The 15,073-nt window shown below is 46.6% G+C and overlaps 1 protein-coding gene across 1 annotated transcript in view; it reads left to right on the forward strand.

Annotated features, from left to right (window-relative positions):
* Positions 1–263: 263 nt before the first annotated feature.
* Positions 264–15,073, forward strand: part of BANP (BTG3 associated nuclear protein) — a 114,022-nt gene continuing 99,212 nt past the window's right edge. Inside the window, exons 1-4 of the mRNA XM_066557389.1 lie at positions 264–344; positions 11,122–11,263; positions 12,092–12,186; positions 13,378–13,577. Coding sequence (XP_066413486.1) covers positions 11,194–11,263; positions 12,092–12,186; positions 13,378–13,577 — 365 coding nt within the window. The 5' untranslated portion in view covers positions 264–344; positions 11,122–11,193. The remainder of the gene's footprint in view (positions 345–11,121; positions 11,264–12,091; positions 12,187–13,377; positions 13,578–15,073) is intronic.

Here is a 15,073-nt window from a genome sequence, read left to right on the forward strand (position 1 = left end):
GTGGGGATTGATCACAGGTGGGACTCGGTGATCCCGGAGCTCTCTCCCACCCTCAGTGACCCTGTGATTCCGTGACTCCCTGACTACACTTCCCGGCACGCCCCGCGCCACCCCGCGCGTACTACAGGTCCCGGCGTGCTCCTGCGGGGGCGCGCGCGCTGCCCTCTGGGACTCGTAGTCCGGTCCCCGCTGCGGCGCCTCGGCGGGGAAGGGCGGGGGCATCGCGCGCACGGGCGCGGCGCGTGCGCGGCGCGGGGCCCCGGGCCGGATCTCTCGCGAGGAAGGACGCCATTATCGCAGCCGCCGCACAAAACACCACGAGAACTCGGCGCCCGCCTCACACGGTAACGCGGCGCCCCGCGGGCGGGAGCCTCCGCTACGCGGCCACCCCCCGGCCGCCCGCACGGCCCCGCACGGGGACACCGAGCACACACCGCGCACCCGCCGCGCTCCCCGGGCCGCGAGCCGGCGGGGAGGGAGCGGCCGAGGCGGGGGGGCCGCGCGCCCCCCTCCGCCTCCCCCCATCGCTCTCATGGGGGTCGCCCGTGGTTCGATATCGGGGAGCAAATCCTCCCGGTGAGGGCGCTGAGGCCCCGGCACGGGGTGCCCGGAGAAGCTGGGGCTGCCCCTGGATCCCTGGCAGTGCCCAAGGCCAGGCTGGACAGGGCTCGGAGCAGCCTGGGATGGTGGAAGGTGTCCGTGCCATGGCAGGGCTGGAACGGGATCAGCTTTGAGGTCCCTTCCACCCAAAGGTTTGGCTCTTCCCGCTCCGCTCCGGGGCTCACCCCTTGCCGGGCTCCCCAGTGCTGGGCTCGGTGTCCACTGTCCCCCCGGGATGTGTTTGGGGCTGTGGTGCAGCAGGGTCCGGGCACAGCCCCGTGTGTGCTCATTCAGTGCCTGGCAGGGTTTTCCACACCCATAGCAGGGTTGGTGTTTTGTGTCCTCTTCATGCCAGCCAGCTGTTTGACATTGAGTGCTTTCCATGCGATATTGAGCCGGAATTCTGCCCTGTGCGGGTGCTGAGGCTCTGGCACAGCTTTCCCTGGAGCTGCCCCTGCATCCCTGGCAGTGCCCAAGGCCAGGCTGGACAGGGCTCGCAGCAGCCGGGGATGTTGGAAGGTGTCCCTGCCATGGCATGGGTGGAACGAGATGAGCTTTAAAGTCCCTTTTCACCCAAACTATTCCAGGATTCTCTCAACACACTCGGTATCCCGATACCCTTATTTGCAATTCAAGTGTTGACTCCTTTTTCTCTCCCCCACCCACCCCCCCCGCTTTTTTTTTTTTTTTGTTTTATTTTTAAATCCATCCACAGTGGCAAGTTGTGTACTTCACCAAATATAGTCATTTTATCCTGCTATGGCACAGATAGTTTATGTTTATTTTTGGAGCTCTCTAGGGAAGACTTTTTGAAGTAAACAAGGGTTATTAGCAACTGAGAGATTGCTTTGGTGGAAGCAGCTTTAAAGTGGTATTTTGGAGTGATTTTTGGTACTTTTTTGCCTTCTGTGTGAGGTTACCTGAGGTGTGGTGCCCTATAGATACCAAGATATCAAGAGGCAAACCTGATATTTTTATAACTTTAAATATTTCAACCAAGATTTTAAAATATCAAACAAAAAAGTGTCAGAATTTCATAGTAGTGGCTCTTGAACCAGAGGGTTTTCTCTGTTTGGAAGTTTTTGTATATATATTTATGTATATATTAAGTAGTTGTTTATGGAAATGCACCAGCATAACAAGACTTTGATTCTGAAACTGAGCAAATTTTCCCATCAATAAATGGAAGTAGTTCCCTTTTCAGTAATAGATATTAGGAAGAAAGATTAATTATTTTATTGAGAGAATAAAAAGATAGAGGTTGGTTTTGGGAAACATCCCATCTTCTCCAGAGGCCACAAACATTTTAGAACTTTGTTTTTTCAATTTATCATCTCTCCTACAGCTGGGTTTTCTGTCTGAGTCACCCAGCCATGTGAAAGTTGTGTGGTTCCAGAGCAGGTGTTAATTAAGGTTCCTTTAAAGAACTAATTGATTAATAACATCCAGAGTCATTTAATAAAACCATTAAGGGCCTGGTGCTAATTAGCAATGCTCACAGCTGCAGCTTCCAGAGGCACCTGCTCCAAGAAATAAGTTTGGAAAAGGGCTCCTTTCCTGCCTGTGCTGCTTTTACCATCCTTTCTCTGGAATTTTGGGCAATCAGGTGAGGAAAATGAGTTTTAGTCACAGCTCAGAGCTGCTGATTGTAGATTTACCTTGGCTTGGGAAGGAGTTGGGGTGTCCCAAGGGATTCACACCCAGGGAATTCCAGGGAGAGGCTCCTGTTTGCCAGGGCTTGAGTTTGCCTCTGGTTTTCTCTTGAGCTTCCCCCTCATCTTGTAAAGCTTTGTAGGTGCAGGAACAACACACAGCTTTATTGTGCCAGAATTCCAGGGTTTTCCTTCATTGTGTCAGAATTCCAGGGTTTTCCTCCATTGTGTCAGAATTCCAGGGTTTTCATCTCTTTCCTTGCAATTGGAGTTGCTGGGATTGAGCCACTAGTAGGAGGAGACAGAGCATAGCCAGGTTGGATTTAGAACCACAAAATGTCTTTGTATGCAGAACTTTGCCAATAAAATTTTGGTCACAGGTTGATTTCCTTTAGATTGAAACTCCATATTTGGTTACTGACAGTTGAAATAACCTTATTTGCTTTCTTATCCATATCATTGAGAGGCTAATCACATTTTTTTTTTTCTTTCCCAAGTAAAATAAAAGGAATAAAATGTCTTCACAGTCACATAAACCACTTGTTTCCTTGCAGGTTTAGGTTTTTAAAGGTGCTGGAAAATAGTGAATTTTGCAACCAGTTAGACTGAAAAACATACAAAAGGTTTAACTTCATCACACCCTTGGTATGTGGGACTTGAAATAAAATAATTTGTGGTGGTGTCTGTTGAACAGAATCATTTGATGTTTCTTCCTGTTTGTAACCCCTGACTTTAGAGCACTTTAGGGAAGAATATATTCAGTTCAAACCTCTGAAAATCTGAGTTTTACCATGGAGAAGAATGGAGGGAATTGATGGCAGTGGGGAGTTCCCATCTCTGCTGCTCAGGTATAGACAGACCAACCTGATCTTCTCTAGCACCCCCTGAACTGAAACTCTGGGGAGCTTAAAGCTGAATTTAGCTGGGAATTTTCTTTTCACTACAGGGAGGGGAGCTGCCAAGCCAGGATCAGGCGGTGTAAATGAAAATTCAAAATTTGGAGGCAGGATGGGAGGTTGGGCTGTGCTCCGGGGACCAGCAGGGACAGGAGCAGAGGGAACAGGCTCAGGTCGGACATCAGCAGGAATTTCCCCATGGAAAGGGGGGTCAGGGATTGGAACTGCCCAGGCAGGGTTGCAGTGCCCATCCCTGGAGGTGTCCCAGCAATTCCTGAGGTGGCACTCGGTGCTCTGGGCTGGGGACAAGGTGGGGATGGGGCACAGGGTGAACTCCACGATCCCAGAGCTCTTTTTCACCCTCAATAATCCAATGAAAATAACTCAGATTTTGAAAAACTGCTCAATTCGTGTTCTCCTACTGAAATGATGCTCTTCGTTATTTTTTTTTTGCAAGAATTTGAACCTCCTGCTATCTCTCTGTTATACAGCAGTGCAAGGTCTGGTTTGGCAGCTGGAAAGGTTTTTTTTCCTTGATGCCTGCAGCAGGAAAATCCATTAGAAGACTTTGGAGTGAGCAGGTTGTATTTGATGTTGGCTTTCCTGCGTTTTTGTAGTAGCAGCAGCCTGTGCCAACACTGGGGGCTGTTCTTGTCTCCTTTGGAATTGCTGGATCAGAAACATTTTCCAGTGTATTGAGGACTAGCAGTGCACATATTAGGAAAAAACGAGAAAAAACTATAAATAATTATTATTATTATTCTCTTTTGTTGCTAAAGGTAAGCTGGCAGGCCAAGAGAGAATGGCCCTAGAGAAGAGGGATAAGTGGAATATTGGGAATGAATTCCTCCCTGTGGGTGGGGAGCCCTGGCACAGGTTCCCAGGGAATTGTGGCTGCCCCTGAGGTGGTGGAAGGTGGATGAAACTAATCCTGGAAGTTTGAATTTCCTGGCATAATGGAATACCCTGAGCTGGAAGGACCCATAGGGTTCCTCCAGTCCAGGCCATCCCCAAATCCCCACCCTGGGCATCCCTGGCAGCGCTGTCCAACCTCTCGTGGAGCTCTGGCAGTGCCCAGCACCCTCAGGGGGAAGAACCTTCCCCTGCTCTCCACCTAAACCTGCCCTGGAAGTCCTTACAGGCTTTTTGGAGCTGTTCCCAATTAAAATCCTCCATCTAGTGGCTGAAACCAAGAAAACAACGGGACGGGATTTGCTGTCTGGGCAGGTCTGCTCTCCCATTTGCTGCTTTTCAGCGAACTCTTACAAATTGTGCCTGGTGTGAATGATCCCTGTCGGGAATAATCCCCCCGGGATCCGGAATTCCAGCCCCTGCCTTCAGGCCTGCAGTCTGCAAGCATTTAGAGCTCCTCGCCCGGGGGTGGCCGCTGAGTTCAGCGGGATTAAAGGGCTGTAAATTGAATTCAGGCACCTGAGAGCAGAGCTGGGCCACGTGTGGACATTTCCTGCCCAGCTCCTGGGGAATAATCCCAGCCGGGCTGTGCCAGCGGGGTTTGTACAAGATCCACAGGGAATTGGGGCTGGAATTCCTGCTCCGTGCGACCACCCACGGCCAGTCCTGGGCCTGCGAGGACGCTGGGGAGCAGGGAAGGCATTCCTGGGTTATTTGTTAGGTGTTGGGTTAGGATTGGTGCCAGGCTTAGAAGAGTTGGGAAAAGACATCCAAGCAAAACAGGGCTTTGTACCAGGTGGAACAAAAAAAAAAAAAAAAAAAAAAAAACAACCCTAAAAAGCAAATATTTCTGAAGGCAAAACGATAAAACAAAAGTAATAATGGGAGCTTTCGTGGTAATTTTTGAGAATTTCTGCCTCCCTGGGAGGTTTTCTACTCCACAGCTTCCAGCTCCTTTATTCCTGGAGCAACCATTTCCTTTTTTTGGTTGCTAGCTGAATTTTACCACTTGCACTGGAGTCCATCACCATATTACCTCTGTGAGTGATATTTCTTTGATATATCCATCTCCAGAATGTTGTGGCTGGTGTCCTGGTTTTCCCAGATAGGGAATATTTCTATCATTTTTTTTGGGAAAACAGACATTTTTCCTGATCTTTGGCTGAATCAAATCTGCTTGTCTACTATTTCACTCATTTTTAAGCTGTTAAACTGAAATGTTTGTGTGGTTTCACTATGAAATTTAATTGAAACACAATGTTTTTCCTTGCCTTTTAAGGTGGATTGAGGATAAGGGTGACAGCCAAACAGATGCTAAGAAAAATTATTCTCATTTGTACTTTTGGGTAGTAAGAAGGAAGTGTAAATCTGATCTCTTCCTCCTAAAAATGAGTTTTAATTCACATTGAGATGGGCTGCAGAGAGCTGGGGCTCAGAGGAGGCTCTTGGATTTATGGTGCTTTGAGCCCTGCATGCTCTTAAATTGTTGCTTTTTATTGTGTTCCATTTGCACTGCTGTGGCTTTTTTGGGAATTGGGGATTGGTGCAGGAAGGTTCCGTTCCAGCTGCCAACCAAGGTGATTTTATCATGGAGGAAAAGCCAGGCTCTGGGTTAGAGAGTTGCTGCAAGTCACAGAGAGACTGAAATGAGAATTGTTGTGTCCTGAGCTTTGTAGCTCCTGGGAATAACTTCATGTGTGGAATTATCCCAACATTCCCAGCTGTGCCCTTGGAGCTGCTCCAGAGGTTGTTCCCCAGGACCCTCCAGGGGGGTCCCAGCTGTGCCAGGGGTTTGGAGTCTCCAGAGGGGGATTCTTGTTCCTGGAAACCTTCCCAGGGCCAGTCCTGTCCTGTTCTTGGGCTGCTGCTTTGCTGGGATCCTGTAGTTTGCTTCCCAGGTGCAGTTAAGAGGGGATAATTCCATGCCCAGAGATAGCTCAGTGCCCCTCTGGGCTATTTCCCTGCAGGGATGAGACCTCAGGGATTTAAATAAAAACCAAATTAATGAGTATTTTGTCCTCTGCATCTTCCCTGGAGAGCGTGGGTGATGTTTATACCATAATCCCTGTGCAGTTTGAGGTCATTCCTCTGCTCCTGGAGATCAGCCCTGGCCTGTGCTGGCTTCATTCCTGTCACTGGGCTGGGCTTTGTGTTCACCTGCTGTGGAAAACCTTGGGAAGTCTCACTAAATCAGAGTTGTTGCAGGATGAGGACCTTTGGCTTAGAAAAATGCGCTCAATTAATGAATTAAATGCATTTGAGGGGAATGGTTTTCCATGGACAAGGACAGATGGGATATGGGGAAGGAATGAGGGTGCTGAGGCCCTGGGGTGATTTCCCAGAGCAGCTGTGGCTGCCCCTGGATCCCTGGCAGTGCCCAAGGCCAGGCTGGACAGGGCTGGGAGCAGCCTGGGACACTGGGAGGTGTCCCTGGGCTGGAATGGGATGAGCCTCAATGCCCATTCTCACCCCAGCAATTCCATGATTCCAAGTGTGGTTGGATACAGATTTTTGGAACAGAAATTCCATTTTTGAGCAGTGCCTTTAATCGATAAGAGGGAAGAGTGGAATGAAGAAGAGGAAGAACATTTGAGGCTCTGGGGCTGGGCAGAGGGAAATGGCATTTCCCAGCTTTTCCCACACAAGCAGCAGCAACATTTGCCACAGTGCAAGTTGGAATCTGGGGGATGATTTTCATTTATCAATAGCACTGGGAAATGTCCAAGAGAGCTCAGCTGCTCCAGCCAGAGCAGTGCAATTCCACACTCCAAGCAGAGCTTTGGAATGTGTTTGGGTTTTTTAAAAGATGATGTTTACCCTTGCTAATTAATATGAGAGAAGGTTTCTGGTTTGTGCATGTTCTCCTTTGTTAACAAGGCATTGGATGGGTTTGATTATCCACTTTGGAATGCTGCCCCGTGACCAGGGAAAGCCATCAGATATTTCAGTAAATAGCTTTGTTTACAAGGGACTGCTCAGAAGAATTATTCAGAATTAATGTTTTAAAATACATTAATTAAATTACATTAAACTTGTGTGTGGAAAAGCTAATCTGGAATTCAGGTGAATTTAATTTAGTTGCTTACAAATATTAATTTACTTAATTAAACAAAGGCTGATTGAATTCTGTGTTAAGTGTATCAATTCTGAGTAAGAGTATTGGCAGAGATATTTAATGTAATTTATCTAATCAGCTTTAAATTTATATCTTTAGTTGTCTGTGATGAGGTTTTTTTTTTTTTTTGAGTATTCCAGTACTGGAGCCACTTCCAGGCAAGTGCTTATGGGGATACTCAAGGCTTTTTGCTCCCATTTTTAAGGGAAAATGAGATTATTTTTAGTCGTAGTTTCATTTATCCAGCAGGTGTCTGCTGGGATTATTGAATCAGAGGAACAAAGTGGGGTCTGGCCTGGGGTGGGGAAAGGTGGGGTAGTGGAAGAGCTGCTCTGGTAATGGGCTGTAGGAGCTCTGAGGGGTTAAAATGTTTGGGGAACCTGGGATTTCCCAGAATTGGTTACTGAGGGTGGAAGGAGCTCTGGGATCAGCTGTGCCCCATCCCCACCTTGTCCCCAGCCCAGAGCACCAAGTGCCACCTCAGGAATTGCTGGGACACCTCCAGGGATGGGCACTGCAACCCTGCCTGGGCAGTTCCCATCCCTGACCCCCCTTTCCATGGGGAAATTCCTGCTGATGTCCGACCTGAGCCTGCCCTGGCCCAGCCTGAGGCCGTTCCCTCTGCTCCTGTCCCTGTCCCTGTTCCCTCCTGGCAGGAGCTGTGCAGAGCCAGGAGGGCCCCCCGAGCCTCCTTTGCTCCAGGCTGAGCCTCCTCAGCTCCCTCAGGATCCTCCTGAGCCCCTTCCCAGCTCCCTCAGGATCCTCCATTCCCTTCCCAGCTCCCTCAGGATTCTCCATTCCCTTCCCAGCTCCCTCAGGATTCTCCATTCCCTTCCCAGGTCCCTCAGGATTCTCCATTCCCTTCCCAGCTCCCTCAGGATTCTCCATTCCCTTTCCCAGCTCCCTCAGGATTCTCCATTCCCTTTCCCAGCTCCCTCAGGATCCTCCTGAGCCCTTTCCCAGCTCCCTCAGGATTCTCCATTCCCTTTCCCAGCTCCCTCAGGATTCTCCAGCCCTTTCCCAGCTCCATTCCCCTCCCTGGACACACTCCAGCCCCTCAGTGTCTGTTCTGGAGGGGCCCAAACCTGACCAGAGCCCCAGGTGTGGCCTCAGCCGTGCCCAGCGCAGGGGACAGTGGCCTCTGGCACACCTGGGCTCCCGTTCAGCCCCAGTCCCTTCCCAGCTTTCCAGCCTGGAGTTCCAGGGGTTGTTGTGACCCAAGGGCCCTGTGGAACCTCATGGATTCAGGCTGGCCCCTTTGGAGGCACCCAAGGAATTGGGAGTGGAGGGGGGAGGAAATCCCTCCAGGACACACCATAACCTGTTCCTCACTTTTAGAGTTGGAGGAGCCCCTGAAATTCTCTGGGAGAATCCAAAAGTGCAGCATAGATCCACCAAAAGCCCTGGGCTGGAATTGGTGTGAGCCTGGCTGGCCAGGAACTCCTTTAATGGAATATTTTCCACTGCCTGGTAAAACTTTCCTCCCCATCCCCTCTCCCAGACAGGGGCAAAGTGACCATAAAATATTCCTGTGTTGATCCAACTTCCATGTGCTGCATGGGGAGGAGAAGTGGGCACGTTCCTTGGCCCTGCTGTGGTTTATCCCCAGCTTCCTGGCTTTCTGTTAATATTTCTTTTTTATAACTGAAAATTTGTTCCTGGGAATAGTTCAGCACTGGTGGCCCGATGCCAATGTACATACACTTAATTTAGATTTAATGGGGGCTAGAGGTTCAGACAGAAGGTGGAAAAAAGGGGGAATATAGAGGAAATTTCAAGAAAAAGAGTGTTTTACGTGAGGAAAACTGGTAAATACTTCACTGAGTAAAGTACATGGAAACCATAATGGCAAAGTTACTCTGGATTTGTTGACTGAAGCTTTGGGAAGCTGATAAACTCCTCTAACTCTCATCCTGTTGAATTTGATCAGGCTTTTCCCCTTGGCTCTAAAGCAAGGTCATCCCACCAGTAAAATTTACTGTTAGAAATGGAAATGGTGAAACTGGGAGAGGGACTCTTTATTCAAGGTGTGAGAACTGCAGTGGCTGCAGCTTCCTTGGACTTTCCTAATCCTAATTCATTTGTTATTTTGTTTGTATTTATTTGTTTCCCCCTTTATGTTTTGATCCAGGATGGCAGCAGAAGGGAATTTTGTCCTGGCTTTGAAAAGGCAGAATTGTGGTTGATTTTTTCCAAGTTGTGTCTGACTTAGTGAGATTGGAATAAAATTCATTTAAATTGAAATAAATACTGATGTTATGAACACACATTTCTCTGTGTGTGCTGTAGCTGCTCTGCCAGCTGTAGGTTGGTGGTTGTGTCCTTGTTTAAAGGCTCTGGGACAGAATATTTGGGTATCCCTGAGGTGAAGTTGAGCATTTCAGCCTGTGTCCTGTGAGAGGTGGACAATGGGTGTTGGAAACAGGAAATAATTTGAAGAAAAATTGAATTTAGTGATTTTTAAATTTAAGTTTGAAGGCATTGAGTTGTCTGTGCAGGGCCAGGAGTTGGATGATCCATGTGGGTCCCTTCAAACTCAGGATTTTTTGTGCTAGATATGTGAAGTATTAAAGTGGATTTATACATTTATTACAATTTAATTGCAACACAATTATTGCAATTCCTTCAGAGGAGAAGTCTGTTGCTCTGAGTGGTTTCAATGCAATACGTGCAGCATCAGTGAGTCCTGTAATAACCAAGTGAATTAGAGTGACTCCTGCAAATAAGAAGCTTTTTGACAGTTCTAATTTGGCCTTTTTTGGTGCTTGCAGTGGTGGATGTGTCCCCTGAAGCCGAGGGCAGGGCTCTCCTGGTGCAGGCCGTGTGTGACAGGATGGATCAGCACAGCTGCTTTGTTCTGCTCAGCCTGGCTGGGCACCAGCGCTTCTCAGAAATGGCAAATTTCACTTGCCAAAATGGCATCCACGAGCACGGAAGGACTGCCAGGGTTTTTGGGCTTGCTGCCACACTCTGTGCTGGCCCAAAAGTCTTTCACCATGAGCAGAATTTCAAGTGACTCAGTGCTGGCAGTGCTGGTATTTTGGGTAAACAGTTGGGAGATGTGGGGAGGCCTCCTCAGAATCCTTCTCTAGGTTTTGTTGCTCTCCTAAAAATGTATCCTCTCCACGTCTGGCCTGATGGATTTCTTGGGCTCAAGTGGGAGAGGAAAATCGTTGTACATAGTTGGATTTGATTCCATGTCCGTGTTAATGGATGAATTATCATTTCCATCAGTAAATCTCCATTTATCTCTTCAGTGTTTATTACTCTAGGTTAAAAGAGGAAAAAAAAAATCCACTGATCTCTTGGTATTTGTTGTCTAGCCCTTTGTAAAATGGGAGAAAGCACAGCTAGGAGAGATTGCAGTGATTTTATTTCAATTTTACAGGTTGAAGGTTTCTCTTAAAACACTAATAAATAACCTGGACTGAGAATTCCAGGGCAGCAAGGCTGAGAAATATTTTGACTTTAAAATCAGGACCATATCCTGAAAAAGGTTTCATCAGAACTGAGCCGTAGAAAAACCAGGCAAGTTCATCCTGAAGAAAAAAGTCAAGTTTTACTTTAGTTGTAACAAGGTGTGAGGAAACTCCTGGTTCTCACTGAGTTTAGGAAGATTTTAGAGGCCTGTTAAGATTCAGAATTTGCAGTTCTTGCAAACCTGGTGTGGATGGGAGCTTTGTGAGCTTTGAGAGTGTGAACCTGAAAGTTCTCCCTATCCCTGGGAATGTGCAACAAAGAGCAGGGAAAGCTTCAGCTCCTGCCTCAGCCCTGGGGCAGGGAGGTTCCTCCTGCAGGAGCTGAACTGTGGATGCCACTGGAAAATCCCTTTGTAGCTTGGTCATTTCTCTGAATTTTTGATAAAAGGAGAATGAACAGCTGGAGGTGTTGATGCTGCCTGAGGTGTTTCACAAATATTAACCCTGTCCTTGCTGCTGTTTTGCAGGAGTGCATGCCTGGGCCAGCTCTGCCCTGGGGAGCTGCAGTGGTGCCTGAGGGGTTTTGCTGCAGGTTCTGAATGATGTCAGAGCAGGATTTGGCTGATGTGGTTCAGATTGCTGTGGAGGACCTGACTCCTGATAATCCAGGTAGGAAGAGATTTCCAGCAGTGCCCATGAACTGGAAGTCACTGCTGAGCTTTTCTGTAAAATACCAACCAGGGTTTCATTCCAAAAGGTGCTTTTGAAGCCCATGTCCCATGATTTCCAGAGCTTCACTTGTGTACCTCCAAACCCTTTTGATCAGATTATATTATTTATTTCACTTTTCTCTTAAAGGCTTTATTGCCTGTTTGTTTTTTGTGTTTTTTGTGGAGGGGTAGACTAACCCCCAAAACAATGAAATATTCCTGCAGTCTTGTTTTTCTCCATGGTTTAGGCTTTTCCTCCAATGGGAACTGTTCCCCATCCATTAGGAATTGTTTTATGTGTAAGACACTTTGTCTCATCCATTATTAAAATTCTTTGGACAGTCAAATAGAAAAACACTTCTGAAAGCAAATATTTGGATATCACTTGCTCAGAAATTGACTTCCTGAGTGAAAATCTATTGAGATGTTGGTCCTCTGTGGCTATTGCAAGTAAGAGCAGTAATGGAAACGAGAGACACAGGCCAAAAAATTGCTTTTCTGATACAAAATGAAAAAGTCACTCAGAAATGGTCCCAAAGAGTTGGAGGAGAAACTGAGACCTGCCAGTCCTTCAAAAGTCTTTGCTTGGTAGAGGAACTCAAACCTGGTCCCATCACCACTGTCAGAGATTTGAGAGAAACCCCAAGCAAGTGTCAAAGAGCACATTAAATATCTTAATTAAATGTACAGGCTTTTGTTTTCTCCACTTACTGTATTTTTAATTTGAGCTTTGTCCTCTCAGGCTCTAAACTCTGGCAATACAAAAAGCTTCTTGTTTCCTTTGCAGTTGTGTTGGAGAACCATGAAGTGGCAGATGATGATGTGGAGCCTGCCCTGAAACGTCAGAGGATAGAAATCAACTGCCAGGATCCCTCTATTAAGGTTATTTCATGTCCTTTCCTGGGTTTCAGTTTAATGCCTATTCAGTTTAGGGGAAGTTATTACAAGAATGTAAAATAAACTGTTTATACTTAATACTGGAATTACTCTGCTAGATACTTGTGCATTTTTAGGCACAAATTTAAAAATCTGGATAATTGTCTAATTTTCCAGTGTAGAATTAGTAGCAAGAATTTCAGATGTAATGTAAAACATCACCAGAATTAATTGCCCCAAAACTTCAGTATTGGGACATTTTTTGATAAAGTAAATGAAATTGACCAAAAAGAGATGAACTTGAGGATGTATTTGTGTTACAATTTGTAGATACTTTCAGCATGTTTGAAGTTATTATTTGAAGCTCACAGCATTATCCTGATAGATAATTCACATTTAATTCTGGCTCAGGAGCTCAGGAGTCACCCTGCTGTGATTTAGGGTTGGTTTTTGCCCTGGAGTGTGAGTACCTGATGAGTATTTCAGTGCCACAGACACTGTCCTGTGTAATTCTGTATTTTTGGGGCGATCCCAGGAGCTGGAGCTGTGTGAAGGAGGGGTTTGGGGAGCTCAGTGACTGCAGGGCCACAAGATGGCACAGCTGCTGTTTGCAAAGCACACAGAGTGCAGCTCTTCCCTCTAATGGCCTGTTTTCCCAGGAGAACCCAAGTGGAATATGTTTTCTTTTCAAAAAGATTGCTTAGCAAAACAGATTTTATTTATTTGCTTTTCTTGATTTGCTGTTCAGCAGGAAGCTGAAGTGAGTGGCATTAATTGTCTCCAAGATTTTTTGTGTTGATACAATTTCCACTGCAATTTATCTGTTTGGGCAGGAAAAAAACTTACTAACTTTATCCAGGAGGATGCATCCAGAGATTTATAATCCTTTTGTTTTCACATGTGGGCTGCAAGGCTTTGGCAAGTCATTAGAAACGATTTTGCAGCGGATGAAATCATCCTGACAAAGTGCTTAGGTGAAAATGGCTTTGGCTGGGCTGCTTTTGGCTCCCAAATAAAGATCTGGAAGAATGTGAGCCTGCTGAAACGCTCCTGGATGTCATCAGGGGTGGATTTTGTCACTAGACAGGCTGTGAGTTCCTTTAGGATCGCTTCCCAGTCACGTTTGTCTGGAGCTTCCTCAGGAGTGGGGATGAGGCGGGAGCGTTTTCAGTGCGGGTTCTTCTCCTCCCTCCGCAGTCGTTCCTGTACTCCATCAACCAGACCATATGCCTGAGGCTGGACAGCATCGAGGCCAAGCTGCTGGCCCTGGAGGCCACCTGCAAGTCCCTGGAGGAGAAGCTGGACCTGGTCATGAACAAGCAGCACAGCCCCATCCAGGTGCCCATGGTGGCCGGGTCCCCGCTGGGCGCCACCCAGACCTGCAATAAAGTCCGATGGTAAGGACACAGCACTGCCCACTGCCCTAAAAACCCCCAAATCCAGGAGCTGGACATTCCTGCTCCCTGTGCAGCTGGCAAGAGGCTGCTGGTGGAGGTAGAGTTTCATTTATCTTCTTGAAGGTAATTTTTGTAGCAGTTTTGTGATGTTACTCAGAAGCAGATGCTGGTCCAGGGACAGTTTGCAGCTCTTCCCACATTTCATCCTGACTTAAACCAGACTCCTTCATCCATCCCCTGGAAAAGCCTCAGCAGCTCTTTCAGACAGGTTTTTGAGACTTGCTCTGCTTTTATTTATAGCTGTTTTGACTTAATGAGTTCATCATCATTCTAATTGCTTCTCATTTTACTTCTCTTCACCAGAATTACAATGGACTGTGTTTTATGAACTTGTTTGCAAAAGAATCCTGCTAGAAAAATATCTCTGCTTTTTTTGGAGTTAGAAGCTGGAGGTGGAAAATCTGTTGAATAATCTAATGCACTTTGCTGAAAGATCAGGCTTGACCTGCAGTCCCTTTGTGTCTCACTCCCCTAATGTGGTTTTAAATACTTAAATCTTGATGTGTCTGTCATCTTATCATCGAGGTGATCCCAGCCAGAGAAATCTGCTTAACAAAAGACTCTTTTCTCCAACACTTCTTCCTCCTTTTTCATTTTTTTATAGCTGGAAAACACTTCATACTGCTCTGAATAACTACTTTTTACTCTCCATTACAAAGGTGTGCAGGCATTTAATTTTTCTTTTAAGCAGGTGCTGCGTCTGCTTTTACCTCTGCTTTTGAGGGCTTCATACACTGAAAAGATCACTTACAGCTGAGCTGTGTAATAACAGACACAAAGTACACGCAGTAAGGACTTGGATCACAGAGAGAGCAACCAGAGTTTTACACCAGGGCTTTTGCTAAATACTCTTTTCTCAATAATTGTTTCTTCAAGAGCCTTCTTGAAATCTTGGCTGAATGTTTTGTCGTTAATTTAGAGATCTCCAAGTTCTTGTGCACGAGCTGTGGTTTGTGCAAAAGAGGCTTCAGAAACCTTTTCAGGAACCCACAGCCCCTTTGGGACCCTATTAATTCATGCTCAGTGAATGCTTTCCTCTGTAAATTGTACTATTTTGAGTTTCTGAAGGAATTTGTCAGACTTGAGCTGCTTGGTTTGATTTGGTTTGTTTTTAAATCTCTGCAACCATCAGAAATCTGTCCTGGCTGTTGATTGTACTTCATCTTTTGGTTTGGGTTACAGATTTTTGCTGACAGCTCCTCAGCCAGTCTGACACTATCATTTAGATAGAAGTTTTGAAGAAAGCAGGAATCTCTGCCCCAAATATTTGTTGCTGTTGGTCTGAAGTTGCACATTATCAGAGGTGTGATGCCAGGAGAGCACTGAGGGCTTTTTGTGCTGGAGCTGACTGTGGCCTGTGGGCCTCGAGAGAAAATAGGGCTGGATGTGTTGAATTTGGCACTGGGGACACTCCATTTGCACAGGGACAGAATGTT

Source organism: Molothrus aeneus, chromosome 11 (genome assembly GCF_037042795.1).
Source record: "Molothrus aeneus isolate 106 chromosome 11, BPBGC_Maene_1.0, whole genome shotgun sequence".
Lineage (NCBI taxonomy): Eukaryota > Metazoa > Chordata > Aves > Passeriformes > Icteridae > Molothrus > Molothrus aeneus.